Below are 22,240 nucleotides of genomic sequence, written 5' to 3' on the forward strand. Positions count from 1 at the left end.
GTAGAATATCTTGAGCCCTCACCTCTGGTGGCGAGGCTTTTCCCAGGGAAGTATCCAGGATCGCTCCTATGAACTGGAGTCTCTGCGATGGTATCATTTGTGACTTCTTTAAATTGAGGGAGAAGCCCAGTCTGTGAAGGAAGTGGCACACGTGATTTAGCTGGATCTGAGCTTGTTCCGGAGAAACAGCCCTGATCAACCAATCGTCCAGGTAGGGGTAGACGTGAATCCCTTCCCTCCTTAGACTTGCAGCCACTACCGACATGAACTTGGTGAAGACCCTCGGGGCGGAGGTCAGCCCAAATGGCAGCACTCGAAATTGATAGTGAGAGTTGCCAATTGCGAACCTCAGGTATTTCCTGTGTTTGAGATGGATAGGCACATGGAAATAAGCGTCCTGAAGGTCCAGAGATACCAACCAGTCCTGGAACTGAAGGGCCTGGAGGATCTGAGAAAGAGTGACCATCTTGAATTTGTCTTTTCTGAGGAATTTGTTCAATTCTCGCAAGTCCAAGATGGGTCTCATTCCTCTGTCTTTCTTTGAAATGAGAAAGTAAGGGGAGTACCAGCCCTTGTTCCTCTCCGCCACAGGCACCGGTTCTATGGCACCTTTCTCTAGCAGGTCTCAAATTTCCTGCAAGAGGAGCGGATCTGGAGCTTTCTGAGAGCTGATCCCCGGTGGATGACTCTGAGGTATACGTAGGAAAGGCAGGCAGTAACCTTGGGCAACTGTTTCCAATGCCCAAGCATCTGACGTGATAGCCTGCCATACCGTCAGATGTTGAGTCAACCTGCCTCCTACAGGTGTCCTGTGAGGGAAGTCCTCAGAGTGGTTTTGGGGCGGCTGATGCAGATGCCGATGGTAAAGAGGCACCTGATGTTGCTGCGGCTTTTGAATATCTACCCCGTCCACCTCGGGTAGTTCTTCTTTGACCCCTTTGAGCCGGTCGTCCTCAACCTCTTCCGAATGCGGAGTAGAAGCGAAAGGACTTGCCCCTCGCAGAGGTTCCTCTGGGACGAAAAGGAGTCTGACGGATTGCAGCTCCTAGGGATTTTGCTGCTGCTTTTGAAGTTTGCAGTTTCTCTAAACTGTCATCCGCCTTTTTCCCGAACAAAGAAAGCCATCGAATGGCATGTTCAAGAGCCTGGCTTGCACATCTGGGGCAAAACCCGACTTTCTCAACCAAGCAAATCTCCTGGTTGATGTACTTGCCGCCATTGCTCTGCTGATACTGTCAGCCAAATCAATGCCCGTCTGGAGGGATTCGCACATAGCGTCTTTACCGTCCTGTATAATATTCAGGAACGCATCCCTTTCTTCTCCCTCCAGGATGCAGTCAGCCGCTGTAGAAGCACACTCCCAAAGTGTATGGATGAACCTAGCAAGGGTGCAAGTAGCATTAACAGATTTTAACGCCATGCTACATGCTGAAAAGACTTTCTTTGCCATAGCATCATATTTTTTATCGTCCCTGTCCTGTGGGACGGTAGGATAAGCCGTCTTGACATCAGTAGAGGATGCTGCCTGTACCACCAGACTTTCTGGGGAAGGGTGCTTAGACAAAAACTCTGGGTGTGTAGAAGATACCCTGTACTTTGTAGACAGTTTTTTATTTACTGCTGGTACTACATCGGGGGTTTCCCAGTTTGTCATGATCTTTCTCTGAAGAGCTTTATGAAAAGGCACCACAGGATCCTCCTGTGGGCCTTTGTCAAGAATATCCGTGAGGTCATCTTGTTGGAAAGATTGTGAAGGTGCAGACCACCCCATGAACTCTGTAATCCTGGCCATTAAGGCTCTGTAGGGGGTTTCAGCATGCTCCCCCGGGTCTGGCTTAGCAAACTCCACCTCAGGGGAAGTGTCTAACCCACTTGCCTCATGTAAAGAATCATGAAGATCCTTTAATCTGCGCTCTTCAGAGGAAAATTCCTCTCTAACTGGGGTTACAGGTCCCTGTAACTCAAATGTGTCTTCCTGTTCAGACAAATCACCCTCTTCTAAAATTGAGGATACAGTTCTCAATTGTTCTGAACTCATAAAGGGAATAAATCCCATTTCCAAGGCAGAGGGTGCCGAACTTGTCATTATTGGCCTCGAAAACGTCGATGTCGTCGACGCCGACGTCGAAGGCTTCGAGCGTGGCGTCGAAAACAGAGGCGGAGGCCTCGAAGACCTCGACAGAATTGGAATTCTACTCGACAATATCGAAGCCATCGACGTCGAGGGCCTGGGGATAGTCACTGGATGTGTGGTAACCGTGACTTTTCTTGCCGTCGACGCCGGTGTCGAAGCCTGCGTCGAGTCGACAGACCCGTGTGTCGAAGGTGCCCTCGAGAACGGCGTCGAAGACATCTACCTCGACGGAACCTTCGAGGAAGGTTTGGAGGTCATAGTCCTGCTCGAGGGTTCGAGACGCGCTCGAGAGGTTTCTTTTGCCGGGTACTGCGACTCGCGGCGTTTTTGACCTTCGGGTCTTTCGACCAGAGCATCGCTCTCGGCAGTCTTCGAGGGGGTCGAGGCCGCTTTCTCGAAGACGCTCATCATATTCTTTCGGAATTCCTCCCATTCAGCCCAGGAACTATGTTTCGTGGGGCAAGGGATTCTTTTTGGCGAAACAGAGGAAGAGGAAGACGGAGAAGGGGATCTTCGACGTCTCCTCTTCGAATGCTTCGATCTCGAGGAGTGATGAGACCCACTCCGAGACCTGGAGCGCGAATGGTGACGAGGAGACGAATGTCTCGACTTCGTCGACGAAGAAGAAGCTTTAAAAGTCTTACCTTTCTCCAGCTTCCCCCTACGCTCCTTCAGGCCAAACATCACAGACAAATTCTGTGAGGATCGGTCAACGACATCTTTTTCCCACAATCTCGACATTTCTTGAAGCCGGATCGAGGAGTTGTCGGTTCCGACGAGGAAGCCATCGAGTACGGATCGAATAACTCGAGGTAAATAGGATTAATCTGACTAAGAACTGAGCAACGGTATTCCGAGGCACTGAGTAAGCGCGGAAAAACGGAACTGAGCAACAGACGCTGCGCGCGGCCTTTATAGGCAGTATGACGTCGACGTCGATACGGCGGCTGTCGAAGGACATCGACTCGGAGGACGTCGACGCGCAGCGCCCTCTAGAGAAAAAATTTTCCGAGGCCAGCAGAGCTGGAAGGAGATATCTAAGATGAGGAATACGTCGGAGGACACAATCCCTTCGAAAGAAGTGTTTACAGAATGATACGTCAGGATATTTAGGCCGTTGGCCTCCTTTTCTCAGAGGACCTGATGTACCATAAACAAAGAAAGATCCTTTCTTAAAATTCAAGTCGGGCAATTTACTCATCACCCTGGATGCCCCTCAGCCAGGCTCTGATCCGTGTTTCACTGTTAGTGTCCCTCAGCCAGGTTTGGACTAACTTTAATTTGCAGGCATCCCTCAGTCGGGTTCACAATTGCAACAACAATATCTTCTCGGGTGAGTTATACTGTTCACCCCATATCCCGCTCTTCCAGGCTCACACCAATTTCAGTTTTCGAACGTGTACAGGATGTAACATAACCCACTGCAGGACCACTTCGATTTCACAGTTCAATAATTCTTCCCTGTTCAGGGGGGAGGCACCAAACGGAGACCTTTGAATGAGCAGCCACGTGGTGCCGGACCACTCTGCATCTGGTACCTATCTTGTATACACAAAGTTCAATTGTATTCAAGTTCTCTTTCTTCATACAATATTGCCACTTGCAGCCTTGAGCATAACAGTCCTGTTGGCCATCGGTTTCTCCAACTCATAGGCTGTGCTGAACTCATTGGCGTTGTTTTGCTGTCGGAGTCGACGACAGTACCCCTCCTTAACCTCTGTCGCAAGACCCATTCCCAGGTTTTTGCCTGGGGGCTTGGGCTATGGGGGGTGTGTGCAATCTACAACTCATGAGACAACCTTTAGGCCAAGAAGCAATCTGCAAACCAGTCAAGAAAGCAGGTTGGGCCAGAATAAACACGTGTCTAAGTGACCTGCAGATCGCCAGCAGCGGGCTATATGTCTGGAATTGGGTTTGTAGAATTTGAAACATTAACTTGGACTAGGATGCAAAGTCCTCTTACACTAGACCCACACACTTGTTTTGTTGTACCAGCATCTTGACATCCTTCCAAAACCTTTAGCCAAAAATTGAATTTAGATCCAACCAACCTCATCCAACCAGCTGTAATACCAATATAGGGGTTGAAGGTAATTTCCTCTGTGTCGAGTGCTTTATTAATATCTTCATCGTGGCACAGAAGGGAATAATACTTGATACTGTAGTTTCCATTGTTGGGAGGGAGATACCTAGAAACGGGCAGCCCAGTACTGCCTTTGCAAACTAAGATAGTCGGTTGTGTTGAACATTCACCATTTTTGTGTTTGGATTGAAATATCATTGCACAGATGAGGCAGATTATCACACAGTAAGACAGCATAGTCTGGTGGATGGACAACAAAAGGGCCAGGTGGAAGTGCAGTGAAGAGTAGATGGAGAGCCACAGGTCTGCCTCAGCATAAGTGAATGTAGAGAGTGGTGTAACCAGCCAGTCAACGATAGGCAGGGCCACAGACAGTACCAAAAAGAAGATAAAATGATCAAGCTGTCATGAGCTAGGCTTGATTAGAGAAGGACATATAATCCACAAGCTACAACCCACTAAAAGCATTGCAGTTGATAGAAGGCAGAGACTGTTCATGCCTTGATGGGCTGCTAATTAACTATTTCTACACCTAAAAACAGCACTATCAGGACAGGAGATCAGGACCATGGGAGAGAACAGGACTGAGCACTTCAAGCCACACAGCCCATGAACACTGCTTGCAGGGGAAGCACACCGAAGAGCCCTTTCACTCCCACTGAGCTGATAGGGGCAATACAGATCCATTAGTGAATATGTGCACAATCCAGGAAACCAAAAGAAGACCCTGCAGGTTGGTCTGTCCCTCACCAGCAGAAAAGGTTAGACGCCTTTGGCTACGAGGAAGGATCAGACAGACAACAAAAAACGCACGAAAGCATACCACACATGGCAATGACCTGCAGAGATTCACTTGTCCAAGATTTTCCCAAACTGACACAAATATTAGATGCTGGAAATATGCAATCATCTGCAGCGCACCAAAGGACAGGCACAGTCCCAAATAGATGAACGCCAGCAGAGGAAAACCATGAAGAAACTCACAGGGTGGCAGCCAACTCCATATTTCATCAATCACTCCCATTCGGTGTGGCCAAGCAGGACAGGCACCTGGATGTCCACAGTGTGACCGTCAACTTCCAATGCCAAGATCTACTTTCAGGTAAGCAGGTGCCCCAGAGAAACCACTGCATCATGCTGAGGAAGAGAGACAAAGAAGCATGCTGGAAACCATCCTAGCAGGTTCCTGGCATGGCACAACCACTCCTCTCTGAAACCACCTTTAACCTAGGCATTACAAGCACATAAATGCAGTTTAAGGTCTCATAAATCTTTAGGAACAACCATCATTGATAGATTGGAACCAGGACTCTGGGAAGTGAGCTACTGCACTCACAAATGTGCCAAATAGGCCAGAGTATTATGTAAGATTTAAGAGTATTCAGCAGCAGAAGACACCTGAAACGCTGTATAGATGGAGGACCTTTGTCACCTTATTAGGTTTCAATAGGTAGTCTTGTACCACAAGAACTCTGGTCTAGGGTCTGACTGAGGCATACAATGAACTTGGGCACCAAGAAATGGGGCTGGGATGATAGCTAGGAGGCAACGCGTTTGCCTTGGAATCGAGATAACACAGAGCAACACAGTTTCAAATCCCAGTCCTGCACTTAAAGACTGGACTCTGGTGCTAAGTGCGCTATGAAAAATTAATGAGAAAATGGCCATAGTTGCAAAGAGCAGTTGCTCCTTTTGTGACTGAGTAGTAACAAAGGGTATTTGAAAGAATATGTATTCAGTAACACTGGTCAAATCTCCAAGCTGCACAATGAAGCTACTCACCTAGCTAGCCCAACTTGCCAAAACTTGTATTCTGCGCCTGCACTTCGGGAATTGCCCCATAGGCCATTGAGAGAAGTGGATGCTATGCCTTTGAGAGGTGCTAAATTGGCATTGCGCATGGGCGACTCCTCTCAAACCTGATGGGCCAAGGCCAATAATGGAGCAAGCAACCTTTGAACACATTTTGAGACACAGTCGTCTTTGGTGGTGCTCCAAGAGCAGTAAACCCTTACATCAATATTGACCATCTGCCACCTTTCACTGATGCAACAGTCGAATCCAATGAAGGCCCTGTCTGGGACAGGAGCTGAAGTCTGGACCTCAAAAATAATACAAATCCATAGCAAAAGGAGCAGGAGCTCACCAGATGTAGCTACACAATGATCCATGACCTGTCAGCTAAGCGTAAGAATAGAGGAATGAAAGCCCCATTTACAGGGGCTAGAAGCTGTAAATGAAAGGGGACGCAACACAAAGCCCATTCTAAAATCTTTAAAGCGACAGCACATCTTTTACAAATGCTTTCTCCTCGGGCCAGTGGTACAGGCATATCACGACTGGGTTTAGGAAAAAGGAGAGCAGATCGATACAAAAACCAGAAACTATAAACATTCTGACTTTCAATATGTGAGACAGGAACCGTGTCAACAACCTGTAAAAGAAACCGATTGGAATAAGCCACAAAGAAGCATGGACAGGAGAAGATTGTCTAATATATGATACAATGGATTGACAAAATGCTCCCTTGTCCAGCAACATGACAGTGGAAATTGCCACTTACTGCAAACAGTTTGAGCCAGCAGGCAAGGCAAGTAAACAGGGCAAGATTGAAGTCTATGGAGTTATTTGTTCTATTGCATCCCTTACAGGCAGGGCTTCACTCCCAGGCAAGGCAAAGTGAATACTTGTAATCTTCAAAAGGAGATCATGTTAGTGCAGCTATTGGCTTCATTTCCCTCCTGATTCTATAAGATTGATCAGCAGCTTTTAACACTGTGGACCATTATCTCCTCAGTGATTGATTGCCTGAGATGGCTCATGTGCAGTGAACCATTCTAAATTGCCGTCACTTGCTTCTTGAAGGGAAGGTGCACCTTTTCAACTGGAACCTTTACTTTTTAACCTCAATTCACTAACTGTGGGATCCATGAGGAGCTCCTGTATACCCTTGTGTGCAATATGCATATTCTCCTTCTCCTGAAACCCCTTAACTCATAGGCTTCAAAATCAGATATGTGGATGACATGGAGATATTTCAGAATGTTAATATTGCAGCGAAAGGGCCTCGAGATGGTTAGTTGCTAAATGAGGGATTATGGCCATGAGCTAATTCTTCTTAAACAAAGGTACCTTTGCTGGGACCCAACCACTTGTTGCACAAGACCACACAACTCCTGTCATCGTTGCTAAGATTACAAATTCTCTGGGAAAGTTCAAAATCAAAGTGTGCTTTGGAAATACATCCTCAGCCTTGAAGGATCAATTGGTTCGGTGATCAAGGTGCCATCTTTCTAAATTTGCCAGCTCAGATGTGCCATTCCTTTCATTATGCGGGCTCTACGCCATATTGTGGTGGGCTTGTTCATAAAGTCCCGCTTGATAGCGTGAATATTATCTACATCTGTCTGCCATCCTTTCAGATACAATGTTTGCAATTGGTCCAACATGTGGCCATTTGGCCGATTTAAAGTCTGGTAAGAAGGGATCTTTGAGGTTTGCTCCCATGTCCGGCCCTACATATGCTGTACCAGGAGATATATTGGCTCCCCATTTTAGTTTACTATTCAAGAACTGCTGCTTGGTATTCAGAATACTATATCCTGCACCTAAACGCCACCCTAAATCTCCAAAGAGAATCCAGCGATGGAGCTCGCACATGCCAAATTTAAGATGAGAAATAATGCCATAACAGGTTGCTATAATTTGGAATGTACTTCAGCTGAATATGTGTCTCCTGTCTGGCCTTCCAGACTTCAAGAAGGCAGTTAAGAAATTCATGTTCAGCTAATTTAGTGTGCGCCTTTAAGCAGTCTCCCCATTTTGATTGTGGTTTCTCCTGTGCTTACAGTTAATTTTGTTAGCAGAACTTGTCCCCATGCATTCTAAAATATTTCAAATAAAATGTATGGCAAAGGCAGTAAAGTAATCAATGACATTAAATAAAAGTGTGGGTTACCTGATGCTAAACTCTGGCGGCACATAAGTCAGAATGGAAGGCTGGCTACAAAATGTGGTGGACACAGACCACAACAGAGACATCAAAGATGTACAAAGACCTTTTTCCAAGTAGATTTCAAAGTCAGGTTTACAAAGTGTCATATTTTATCCCCGAAAAAACAAATGCCCACACTGAGTCTTGAATATGTGACATTAAGTATGAAGATGCTTTACTAAAGAGACCATTGTGGAGAGGTCTATGGGAATTTGAAAGGTAATGCTTTGTACTATCTCTGCGTAATATTTTCAGTTAGTCCAATACAAGATATCAAAACTGGGATAACAAAATAATTCAAAATCCTGTATGATATTTGATGAGGAGATGGTGCTCCCAAAGCAATTGCTATGCTCATTTCACCACCCAAGCCAAGGAAGAACTTGGGCCCAGCAATTTAAATTGCATCCAAGCAATGTTGCAACAAATAAGTTCAAAGAGCATAATATTCAAGGGATATTGGAATAATGGAACATTTAGAGGCGACTGGAAATATGTAGGTGCTCAGAACAATTCAGTAAAGCATGAATTTTTCACCCTGAAAAAGTTTGACAAACATATATGGTTCTGCACATGATGCCTCGCTAAGAAGTCAAAACCTTTGAGCTGCGTAATGGAGCCAGTTTTACAAATCTAGGATGCATTTAACAAACTAGAACTCTCAAGATTTAAAATGGAGTTCAGAGTCTAACCAAGAGATGCATTTCTCTTTGAAGTTGTTTATAGGCCTACGTGTAGTTTAACATGTGAGCAGCATGAACAGCTGTTTGTTTTTAAGGTGAAAATGGATCTTAGATTGAAGTACACGAACTTGCTCTCAGAGCTTCTTGTAACAAGCATTAAAGTGCAACATTTTTAATTTGAATACATGCTGAAAAGCACTACCTACATCTTATTTTTCACACGGTGAATAAAAATGTGGCTAAATACAAATAAAAAAGGACTACAAAATAAATATGGATGCATACAGACGGAAATGTTGAAAAATACTAAAAAACCAGGAGCCTTCATTATAATGTTAAACAATGCTGTGGAAAATAAGAATACACCCCCATTGCAACAACAAACTATGAACGTCATTGCAACCCAATGGGCCATACCAGGGTTAAATGCTTTAATGTAGCTCCCATCCCAACGCAATGTAACTTTTAATAACGACACACTACATGTGAAATCTAAGGCTCTTCCAGATGTTTTGGACTATGACTGCCGTGATCCTTCACCATTTGTTATGCTGCTAGAACCAGTGGAATTTGTAGTCCAAACAATCTGTAGAGTGAAAGGTTGCAGACCCATGCACTAGGAAAATACAAGAAATATAGAGATCACCAAACAGCATGGCGTTTTCAAGCTTTTCGACCCGATATCTAAGCATGTAATTTAAATTGGGAAACCATCCAAGTTCTTCAGTTCTGAATGAATGTACAACATTTAACCACAATTATAAACTCACTGCTGGGTACAAGTTATACCACATTTCTTACCTGGTGGAATATTCATTCGCTTTCTTTTATTACTAGATTCGCCTCCATTCTCAGACACCTCAGACACCAATGGGGCACTGGCATTGCCGAAATGAAGAGGCTCGTTATTTGTGGAAGGGTCAAAGGTCAGCTGGTTCAGTCCTTAAAAAACGTGAAGGGGAGAAAAGGAAAACTATGAGCATAAAAAATAGCGAATTGCTCTCTAAAATAAATAATTTTGCAACACTTTCCTCAAAAAGTGAAATCCATGCACTCAGTCAAAAAAACCTCATCACTTTGTGGAAAACAAAATGATTTAGTGATACACTACTGACATAACAAAACAGGGATAACTAGGAGTCAGGTAATCAAGGCTAAATTATAAGTTACTCACCATAGTGACCAAAACATACTCTTAGTCCTTAGTCTCCTTTCCTTCATACTGCCTGGGCGGGAGACAGAACTTTTTTCACCTGAAAAAAACATTCTTCCCCATTAAATTTAGAGGTGCGAGCGGGGGTGCGGCCCTAGGAGCATGCGCTGCCCTGATTCTGCCCTCTGGCGCCACACCTTAGTCCCCATAGATGCGTCGACAATGGATTACCATTGCCTAATGACACCAGTTTTATTAGGGAGGGGGATGGTGGGACATATGGAGGAAATGGGACTAAGAGTATGTTAGTCACTACGGTGAGTAACTTATAATTACTCTTACGTGCCATCCCCTTTCCTCCATGCTGCATAGGTGATTACAACTGAGTGTAGCCCCGGGGTGGAGAGGAGACCCTCTTAAGCAAACCGGTTTCTAAGAACCGCCTGTCCGAAAGCCACGTCTGATCTAGAGCCGGCATCCAAACAGTAGTGTTTGCAGACAGCCGAAGGGGTGGCCCATGTGGCCGCCCTGCTTAAGACTTGCCAGGGGACATGATGCTGGAATGCGATGGCCGTTGCCTTGGCTCTGACCCTATGGGCATGCATGTTGGCCGGTAGTGGCTTATGCTGTCCCTCGTAAGCTTATTTGATGGCCGAGACCATCCAATGGGCTATGGAGGCCCGATATCCCAGTCTTGCTCTGCCGAAGGTGATAAAAAGTGCGTCCGACTTGCGGAAGCCCTTGGTCCTGTCCAAGTAGAATTTCAGGGCAAGCCTGAGATCCAGGCAATGCAGATCTCTGTGCCTCATCTTTGGGCTCAGAAAAAAACGTAGACAGCACTATTTCTTCGTTCAGATGGAATACGGAAGGCACCTTAGGTAGGAATGCTTGGTGTGTCTGCAGGACTACTTTATCCCTGTGAAACGTAGTATAGGGCTGCAAGGCGACCAGCGCCTGGATTTCACTTATCCTGCAGGCCGAGGTGAGGCCGACTAGCCAGGCCGTCTTAATGGTGACCAGTCTGATGTCCGCGGAGGCCATTGGCTCAAATGGTTTGTGCGCCAAGGCGCCCAACACAATATTGAGGTCCCACACTGGGTGTGGCCTCTTGATGGGCGGGTAGAGTCTGGCGAGTCCCGTTAGATGCTTCTTGACAATCAGGTTGCAAGAGGAGAAGACCTCCTCCTCTGAGTTTCTGTACGCCCCAATGGCTGCGAAGTAAGTGCTGCAAGTGTCTACCTGCATGCCCGAGTGGGCGAGGTGCGCCGAGGAGAGCACGTCGTCCAATGTACATGCAAGGGAGTTGATATCCTTAGAGTCTGCCCAGTGGCAGAACCTGATCCACTTGCTCTTATACCTGGCTTTGGTAGCTTTGCTCCTCCTAGCGTCCTGTATGATCTCTAGATTAGCCTGGGAGAGGCTGAGGAGACCTAGCGTGACTTGCTCCGGAAACACGATGTGAGAGCTAGTTTCTGTGGCACTGGGTGAATGACCCTGCCCCCCTGCTGTGCCAGAAGATTTGCTGGGCCCGCCGGAAGGCGAATGGGAGGTCTCTCTGAGAGGCTGAGCAGCTCTGAGAACCATGGCCTGGCTGGCCATGATGGAGCCATCAGAATGACGCTGAGTTGGCGAGACTCCTTGATCTTGCACATCACCCTGTATATCAGCGGTGTGGGCGGGAAGGCGTATGCTGTCATGTCGTTCCACTGAATCTGAAATGCATCGCCCAGGGAGCCGGGGCCCTGCCCCTGCCAGGAGGCGAACTGTTGGCCCTTCCTGCTGTCCCAGAAGGCAAAGAGGTCTACCTGTGGGTGTCCACATCGGCTGAAGATCTCCTGCAGTACGAGGTCGTTTAGCTGCCACTCGTAATTGACTGCTCCCAGTCTGCTGAGACTGTCCGCCTCCAGGTTGGATTGCCCCAGAAGGTGGACGGCCATGAGGTAGATGTTGTTCTCCAGGGCCCATTCCCACATGCTGATCCCCAGTCTGCACAGTGGGGGGACCTGGTACCTCCCTGCTTGTTGACATAGGACATGCTGGTGGAGTGGTCTGTCTGAAAGGCTCAGAGCACTAGCCAGATAGCCTTCAGTTCCAGCAAAATGATGTGTTACTCCTGCTCCTGTCGGGTCCAGGTGCCATGGACGCAGCGATTGTCCAGGATGGCCCCCCCATCCCTCAAGAGAGGAGTCCGTAGTGATGGTGACCTGTGGGGTAGGTTGCCAGAAGGGCTTGCTCGTCCGCAGTTTGCAGTCCCTGGTCCACTATGAGAGGTCCGGGTGAAGAGAAGGAGGAACAATGATCATCTCCGACTGAGAGCCCCGTTCCTGGTTCCACACTACTTTGAATTGCAGCTATATCCTCCTCATTCTGCGTCTCGTGTGGGGGACGGCCAATAGGACTGCTGCCATGAGACCCAGTAGGTGTTGGTACCACCAGGCCGATGTCCCTTATCTGCTGAGGAAGTGCACAGCGGCCCTCTCGATTGCCGTGATCTTGTCCTCCAAAGGAAAAACTCTTGGAGCCTGTGTCCCAGATGAGGCCCAAGAAGGTCAGAGTCTGCGTAGGCTGCAGCTGCGACTTCTTGAGATTGAGCGAAAAGCCCAGATCGTGAAGTGTGTTCATGAGGGCGTGAGATGTGCAGAGCACCGCTTCCAGAGATGAAGCCCCGACGAGCCAGTCGTCGAGGTACGGATAGATGTGGTGGCCCTGAGCCCCGAGGAGGGCCGCCACTGTATTCATCAGTCTGGTAAAAAACCTGGGGGCCGAGTTGAGGCCAAAGTGAAGCATCTTGTATTGGAAATGGTAGCCCATGATCCTGAATCGTAGAAAAGAATGATGAGGCTGCCAAATCGGGACGTGTAAGTACACATCCTTCAGATCCAGGGAGCACATCCTTCAGATCCAGGCAGCACATCCAGTGTCCATGGTACAATGTCTCCGCTATTAAAGCTGGCGTAACCATCTTGAATTTTTGTTGAGGTAGGGAGAGGTTGAGGGTGGAAAGACCCAGCACAACTCTCAGGCCCGCATGGTTCTTTTTCTGAATGGTGAAAATCCTGGAGTGGAAGCCCAAGCCTCGCTGGGAGGCTGGGACTTCCTCTGCGGTTTGGCTCTCGACGAGCGACCGGATCTCCGCCAAAAGAGTTGCTGTCCCAACCTGTGGGAGTGGAGGGGAAGAGGGAGGAGAGGCTGGGATGGGTAGGCGGTACCCAGTGGACACTACTGAGAGTATCCAGGGGTCTGCAAAATTCTGGCGCCAGAACTGTGCACTGAGAGCAAGCTTGCCGCTCACTGGAGAAACGTGGACCCAGAGGGGCGTGTCATGCCTTCTTTTCCTCTGAGGTTATTGCAGGGGAGGGGGACTGGAAAAAGCCCTTACTCCCCCCCCACTCCCTAGCCCCCTTTTTGTTGTTTTCGCTGATGTTGGGTCAGTGAACGGTCAGGCTGCCAGGACCTCTGCTCTTGGAAGCCGCGGAACCCGCTGTATGTACGCCCCTTGTCCGAGCCCTGCTGCGACTGGGTGTACATTTTGGGTGTGGTCTTTGTAAGGATAGCTAAAGACTTGGCAGTTTGTGACCCGTTTTTCTTTTTGTCCAGCTCCTAGTCTGTGGTGGAGTGGAAGAGGTCACCCCCTTCGAACGGAAGGTTTAATATGCGTTCCTAGACATCTGGGTTAAATTTAGTAGCACAGAGCCAGGCTGTTCTTCTCATGTCCATGGCACGGCCAGAGGTGTCAATGTGGGCCACGGTGGACTCCATGATGTCTTGTGCCACCATCTTGGCCTCTGCCAGTCTTTTTTAAACGTTCAATAAAAAAATGTTCAAACAAATAAATGTGTCGATAACGGCGAAGTCTTCAATGCGTCGATGTCGAGGACTTCGACAGCTGAGGTGTCAACGATTTTTGACAATGTTGAATCTTTGGGGATCGGTGACATTAAACGTTTCCTTTCAAAGGAGATTTTCCTCGATGGAACCTCTGAACGTCCCCGAGGAGTTTCTCCTCGACACCCGGGCCTGAGGGTGCAAAGGTTGTCTTTTGCCTTCTCTGTCGGGTTTCTCGACATGTGCATGACTCTTGCTTTTCTTCGAGGGGGTCGGGCCGCATTCTCGAATATTGAAGAATTTTTAGTATGAATCTCTCCCATTCAGCCGCTGAGGCCGATTTGGTCGGGCAAGCGACCTGTACAGGGGAGGAACTCAACATCGAAGACAGTAATCTGTGATGCCTTTTCTTCGAACACCGTGAGGGCGATGACGAGTGATAAGACCCCACTCCTGGATCGAGATCTTTTAGCTTTCTTCCGACAAGGAGAGTCGCCTCTCAACTCGTCGGAGGATCGCTTTTTTGACCGAGTCGTCTAAGGGGATTTATGTGACCTACCTGCAGCTAAATTCCTTCTATGCTCTTTCAGGGCTTTCGCTGTCATCGATAGGCAGAATCCACACCCCACAGTCGTGGCATTTTTTAAACCTCAAACTTGGAGTCGAAGCCGACGACCAGGTCATTATTTTTCACAAAATTTGATGGGTTTCTCGACGGAACCGAAGCACGCTGATCTTCCGAAGCGATAGCTCTCGCGGAAAAACGGAACTGAAGTCAACGGTCGTTGTGCACTCTATATACCAGTGAGGACATCGAGTCGACAGGCATCAACGCGCAGCTCCTCCTGTTGGAAAACATTTCCAAAGCAGCTGAAGCTGGATATGGAGATATATATCCTAAGAGGAGGAATACGTGGGAGGACATAATCCATTCGAAAGAAAACATTTGTACATACCAAAACAAATCATATTGGTGTGTAAACTTCATTAAGAATACAACTTGTGTTCCAATTTAATGGCACTTGTTCGGAAAGTTGTATCAATCATTGCAACTAAGCGTATTTAATATTTGGTTGACTTGTAGGAGAAATGTTAACTCACTGGCAACCTTTCCTTACCAAAATATTCTGCATTAATATTTACTTGAAAGCAATGGTAAACAATAAACAGTTACGTTCTTGTAAAAACTGATGTTAATATTTGTCACAACTCTTCCTTAAAAACACTTTCTCTTCAGGATATTTGGCATTGTAAATTTGCATCACTTAACAGTAAGTATGCAGGTCTTCTGGTGGGCAGAGAGCACCAATGGTTTCAGGAGACCGGCCTAGCTTTGCAAATCGAGACAAACTATCCATATCGCAGAACTTCACAGGAAACCAGCAACACCTTAATCCAATGAAATGTTTGTGTTGTCTTTCTTTATGGCCAAGAAGGTGGTACAACATCCTGTTTTTGGTCATCTTTGAGGTTAGATGCTCCAGACTAGAACCAGGATGCATGTTGATGTGGTCCAGGCTGCTGCTTCAGTGGATAGTAACCACATTAAGGATCCTGTGTCAGCCTTTCCAAAAATAGCAGCAAAACAAATAGGCTTCTGGAGTAAGCAGATACTGATCCATGGAAGAGCCCATGTGAGTTGAATATTGTCTTTGATTTCAGATCACAGCTTTAAACGATCTTGGACATATTCCACTCCCAGAGCAACCCCTTTCTGCATGCACAGACCTCAGTATCTGCTTTGTCTCACTGCTCTATAGTAATCTCCATTCAAAGGAAGGTGCATTTCCTTTAGTCCCTGGCATTCACTGAATCCTGCTCTGCTCTCACCTCAGGCTGCCATTACACAAACCCAACACTTGAGGCTGTAATTATTAGGTTATTAATCATACATTTGGAAATGTTACCTCTAGACGTGGTGGCCACTACCACATTAACTGACAAATAGATTGTCAGAACAGTCACATGGTAACCAAGTCTTAACCAACTACGTAGAAGTCCAGCAGGACAGGGATTTAGGCACAACACAACCTCCAAAAGGAGGCAGTGCACTCCAGTTCCAAAAAGGATACTCACTTATAATTACTTCTTATTTCAGCATGTTAGAATTCTAGAAAAACCTACATTTCTGAAATCATGCTAAAAAGACGGAATCCCTACCGTTTCCTGGTCCTTTTTTTTTTTTTAACAACGCTTAGATAAGAGGACCTGTCTGAATAATGTGGCAGTAAAAGTCACAACATATATCAGTGCAATCTTCATTTTTCAGTTCAAGGGAACTAACTACTCCAGGCACACTAACCTCTCACCATTTGCTGGCAAATTGTGTCCCTCACCCTGCATCAATATACCTGTCAAGATTTTCTCAGCTGCACAGAGCATTCCACAGTTCAATACATGGTATCAACAGCAAATGTCCATCCTTTGCAGAGCTTTTAGCTGTGGCTGGTCTGTAGCGCTAAACGTTCATAGTATGCAGGCATGAAAGCAATAAAATACAAACAGGGCAGGCCATCAGACAAGACAACCCAAATAAGATGGGCTGCAAATGGGCAAACAAATATTTATGCCCACCACCATCTTCTCAGAGGTCAGGATTAAACACACTGATGGCCACAAATATTGATCATACCTATCCGAGTATCACTACTAGTCCTTGTATCATAGATATCATTGTCACCCTGCACTTTTTAATAGTCGACAAGATGATTGGTTAATTCTAATTTGACGTTAAGTGGGCTTCTACTTGGATATTTAAGAATGGACTAGAATTAATTCCTATAATTCCCTAGTCAAAGGCAGAAGTGGAAGTGGTAGTCATCAGTCCTTCTGTCACAGTTGTTAGTTCGGCATTTGACAGGCTGTCTGCATGAAGCTTAGTAAGGAACTCGAAGAACGTGGCTCGAGTGTTCTGGGAGACTGTGTGAAGCTGTGTGCTCAGTGTGTTATTACACACCAATGACTGTTATGCCTCCATCTGATCTGCACTCTAGAGCGGAGGAGAACCCTGCGTTTAGCAATCAACATGCACCAAGCATACCAAATTGTAAATAAAGCCAGAATTTGTCATGAATAACGTTTCATTTCCGAAGCTAGCATTACATCTAAGCAAGTTTTCAATTAAGATATTTACACAGTTAGTCCACTAAACTACAAAGGGAACATTCCAATGGCTTATTTTAATTTCTGCAACAGATCTGGTTGCCGAAAATGAACCTTTTATTTTAGACCTTAATCTAAATCTAATATACACCATATTTTGAATAGTTGTCATGTCGTCTAATTTATCGATGTGGATTAACAATAAATTGAATGGGGACGCAGCTCTAACGGGAAAACTATTTATTCAGCAACTTCCAGGAGACAGAACGACTACGAAACCACAAAACAATAACAGTCGCAGAAAAGTCACCATCCAATTTATTTCTACAACAGAAATCGGGCTCAACCAATCCACTTATTCAAGGTTCCTTTAGCAGGAATAGCCCATTGTAGTACCGCTGTATTTGTAGCACCAATTCCCTTTTGTGCTAGCAGTAAGAAACAAACAGAAACGCCAGGTACAATGTAGGATTTGAGTGGGGCTCGATTTTTGAAAAAGAAAAAAAATTAGAGCTTCAGCACTGCTCTTACTGCTTTTTAAACCGTCAGCATCAGTTTACTCAACTAAAAAAGCGCCAAAATACTAAATAGGTAAAAAAATGAAAATTACAATGTGTGTACGTAAAACGTATTTCCATCGATATTTAAAGTATTCTTTTCCAATCGGTCAACAAAGCTTTTATACTTCGCCCTTGGAACCGACAGAGGACTTCTGATAGCAACAGATGTCAGACATTTAGAATGGCAGCATTTTTTGTCATTGTTCCCGATCAATGTCATTGTGAAATGGGATTCAACATAAAATTGTCACGTAAAAAGAGGACACAAGAGGAACACAATGTGGTGGAGCAGAAAAGGGTTAGATGACTAAAAACTGCCTTTCATATATTTGTTACAGTGTATGTTGTGTCTCTTTGAAGATCACATGCAGAGGAATCGTTCTAGCTTTTGTACATTTATTTTCCTGCATGCGTGTTCACTGTCAAGTAATCGGCTTCCTGCGGTTTTTGCTTGCGCTGCTGAAATAACTTTGTCTGCCCTCTCAGGCAAAAAGGCCATTACAAGTCAGCTTCAAAGGTGGAAATCAGAACAATGAGTAGAGAGATCTCTGGGTGGATAGAAGTCTCAAAAGGAATTAACAAAAGCTTCAGTTTATGAACATAAAATGGGCAAAACCCTGCACGTGGGACTCGTCCAAAGGTGCTTCACGAATAAAGCCTTTCTTTCAAATCGAATTCAGAGCACTGGGAGCATGGCAGAGCTGCTTTTATTTTCTGGCACAATTAATTTCAATAATCTTGGTTTCGCGGACGATTCAAAATAATAACGCCATTCGCAAAGCATTATCAGCAACATACATTTGAAAAAGTGCACATTAATTCTAGTAAACTGTCAAGGCTATCTACAGTCTGGACTGGAAATGTAACTTGTAAAGCCATTTTGCCCTCTTCAAATTACAGCTAAGAGACTGGAACAAAAACTGTATTATTAGAAGTGTTGGCTGGCATAGTGCCTCACAATACTAGTCTTTTCTTAAACTTCGATGCCAAAACGTAAACCTATGAATTCACAGACATACCTCCTCCAATTACACCCAGACCAACCAATGGTTATGAAATTATAAGGAAATGTATGCACCAAAAAATGTGAGAAAAGATATTAACTGTTACTGTTCAAATTCAACTGTTTAAAAAAGGCGGACTGCTCTAGCTTGTCTTTCCTATGAGGGCGAAATAGCCTGTGGGGGGAGGGGGATGTGCGTTCTGGTTGGTATGAGAAAGGGGGTGGGGTTTTCGAGGGGAAGGGTGTCGCGGGTGCAAAGAGGGGGATAAAATCAGCAAGCGGGGGGGTGGGGGGACATGGGAAGACCTGACTGAAGTGGATTGTGAGGGGGAGGTAGCAGGGGGAAACGAATGACACTTGTCAAAAGGAGTTTAGAGAAAGGGGAAGGGGCAAGGAGAGTTCCCAGAGATATGCCAAGAGCGTGCTACTTTCAAGTGGTCGATGCAGAATGTAAGGGGAATAAATTCTTCCCTGCAAAGGAAAAACTTTTTTTTTTTAAAGAGCCCAAAAGCCACGTGTTAGCGCTCCAAGAAACGCACCTACTGAGGCGAGAGCGGGGCAGAGTCCGACCTGAGAACGACCCACACCTCTTTCACGTGTCGGCCAAGGTGAAAACAGCAGGGGTAATGTTGGGCTTTAGGGAAAGGAATGACGTCCGGGTGGATAAGATAATCGAGGACAAAGCAGGTTGCTATGCACTTATAAGAGGAACCATCTGAAGGAAACCGTGCACGATAGCCTCAGTATACGCCCGAACCTTGGGAACAAGCTTTTCATAAAAGACTTCCTAATAGTCCTGGAAAACCTTGGGGTGAGCGAGATGATAGTGAACAGGGGTGAGGGGGGATTTAAACCTAGCACAGTTCCAGGAATTAAACAGAAGTGCTGGGAGGTTTCAAGGAGGCGTGGTGTCATTGAAAAAGAAATCTGAGGACCTATGCCTCAAAGATGTATTTATTTATTTTTTACATTTACAGAGCACGCTAAACCCTGAGACATCAAGGCGCTGTTATAGGACCAGATACTTTCATGATAGTACAAGCATTATATTACATAAAGTGTGAATCCAGCACCCGGATTGTCCGTTTCACAGTACCCCCATGGTGGAAGAGGTAATTGGCGGTTGATATTAGGTGAAAATCAATGTTTTTAGAGATCTCTGGAATTTCCAATAATATGTTCTGCTCGCAGGGTAGGGGGGAGAAAGTCCCAATGGTCGCAATGGACGGAAAGCTAGAGCCTTCAGCTTTTGCCCGTTTAAATTTGGGTTGGGTGACGCAGTGGTATAAGCTGCACTGGTGAGTCTGGAGGAGGATGCATTTGTTAATTTGCCAAAAGTATGGTGGATCATCGTTGAACAAGCATTTGTGTGTGATGGAGTGTTTTGAAGAGAATCCATTCAAAAATAGGGAGCCAGTGGGCTTTTTTCCTTGCTGACGTGATATGTTTAGCTTTGGGGATATTCAGAGTTTAACAAAGTGCGTAACCTGATTTTTCCGAATGTTATTAACAGTGGTACCTGCAAAAAGGGTATTACAGTAGTCAAGCCTAGAACCTATGGTGGCTCAGGCTATAGTAAGGCAACTGTCCAGGGATAGAAAAGGTCTGGATGGGTTTATTAGCTTAGTTGTGCAGGCGGCAGAGGAGGCAATGGCACTAACTTGCCATGAGAGAGAATGGGTGGTGTCAAGATATAGTCCAAGGGTTTTCACAAAAGGAGACACAGATCAAGATACTGTCAATGATAGGTGCAGACCCAGGATTTTGTGGTCCACTAGGTCGAACACCACTGATGGGTCAAGGAGAAGCAGCAGGACAGGCTTACCTTCATTTAGGTCAAGAAGTGCAGACTCTGTATCGTGGCAGGGAGCGGAACCCCCGATTGCCGCATGCCAAAGACATAGTTGGCTTTATGTATCGTTGGATTTGCAGATAAACTGCTTTATCCAGAATTCTTTGCAAGAAAAGGACAGTTGTGATGGGACGGTAGTTTGTAGGGATACTGGGGTCTAGTGAAGGTTTTTTGAAGAGGCAGAGTACCCAAGCTTCCTCGAGGCTGGTAGGGACTGTGCCAGTGGAGAATTGAAGGGGTGAGTACACAGTTATCTTTTTCTCTAATGTCCACAAATCACAATCATGGATAGACCTTCTATGGATCTCGACATCCCTATTGGGCAGGGTTGAGAATGTCAGTGTTGGGACCCTAGCTCTGGCTGATCATGCAACAGTTCTCTTGGATCTGGTTTTCCACGAACAATGATCTTTGTGGCAATGGACAGTGCCCGCAAAGCTAGTTAGGGACCCTGTCCTTACGGAGAAGTTCAAAAGTTAAAATATCCACAGTCTTTGCAGAAAATGACAGAGAATCCATAACCAAAGAAGATGGGATGCGTTCAAGGCAACAATAAGGGGAGAGCTGATTGCGCGCAAAGGCGGAAACAACCGAGAGCATTGGAATCCCTGGGTCTGGGAATTGGGACTGGAAAAGCAGGAGCTAAAAGCAGCTCCTAGGTATCCAACAATAACTAGTGACCAGGAGCTACCACTGGGGAACAAGGAGCTAGTACATAATGTTCCACAAACTTAAATTCCACATAAGATCCAAACATATCATTTTATCCATAATGTATAACTGCTTATATTTTAAATGTCATATAGATATGTATTTTTAGATTGTCCCAAATGCACAGGGTACAATTCACATAGGTGTGTTTGTTCAGCATTTGTTGGCACGGGGAGCCAAAAGTAGTTCCTGGTGGCTGTTGGTGTCGAGCTGACCAGGCTCTTCTAGGCTACAAGCAGGAGCTAAATAGTTTCCCGCTCCCCTCAATTTCGAACCCAGAACCCAATTAGAACAAGAGGTGTAGGAGGGTCGACTGACGGTGCAAGAGTCACCGTTGAGGGATGCCTATACAGCCTACAGGGGAGCTACAGTGCAGTTGAATTTACTAGGAGAGCGGGGAAGGCATTACGTAACACTAGACAGCGATACTATATCAACGCCAAGAAAACTGATAAAATGCTGGCTAGGCTCCAAGCTGATTACCTCAGTCGAAAACACAGAGAATTAAGGTAATGCAAAGGTAGGCGATACTGGCGCTTTTTACATAATTGTATGGGTCCTTGTACTCAGCGAGTGACCCACGAAAGCGTTACAACAGGAATATCTGGACAACTTGACACTCCAAATGGTTTATGCTAATACCTCAGCGCAACTTGATCGAAAGATTATGGTCGAGGAAGTTATGAGAGTTATCAGGTCGCTTCCCGCCAATAAGTCTCAGAGACCGGACAGTCTCAGCAGGAATTTATAAGATCCTCTTTCCTGGTCTGGCAGCACATCGTGGCTTGCAGCATGTTACATCGTATGTGCCTGGGATTCGCCGACCTGCAAGGGCATTCCATCATGGCCGCCCAGTGCGATCGCCCAGTGCGATCAATGCTACAGCTGACCCTGTTTTTACGGCTGCCTACACCCCGATTGGCTGGGCCTCGCTTGAAATCTGAGGCACAGCCCTGAGCTGGCAGGCATTGATCACCCCCCTCAAAGGGCCTCCATCCAAGTGTCAGGTCTGGCCCTTTCCTGAGCTCAAAGGAGCCCACCTTCTTGCCACTGCTCCCGCATTTTCCATGTTCATGTTGCACACTGAACTCTTCTATATCGCCTGCATATTAGATACTGGAACTATGTGCCACCACTCAG

General features: G+C 46.1%; 1 protein-coding gene across 6 annotated transcripts in view; it reads right to left on the reverse strand.

Moving 5' to 3' along the window:
• Window positions 1-22,240, reverse strand: part of ENOX2 (ecto-NOX disulfide-thiol exchanger 2) — a 2,107,113-nt gene that overhangs the window by 1,737,886 nt on the left and 346,987 nt on the right. For all 6 annotated transcript variants that reach the window (XM_069613111.1, XM_069613112.1, XM_069613109.1 and 3 more), the window contains one exon: window positions 9,696-9,836. In XM_069613111.1, coding sequence (XP_069469212.1) covers window positions 9,696-9,836 — 141 coding nt within the window. The remainder of the gene's footprint in view (window positions 1-9,695; window positions 9,837-22,240) is intronic.

This window comes from Ambystoma mexicanum, chromosome 5p (genome assembly GCF_040938575.1).
Source record: "Ambystoma mexicanum isolate Mex_15411 chromosome 5p, UKY_AmexF1_1, whole genome shotgun sequence".
Lineage (NCBI taxonomy): Eukaryota > Metazoa > Chordata > Amphibia > Caudata > Ambystomatidae > Ambystoma > Ambystoma mexicanum.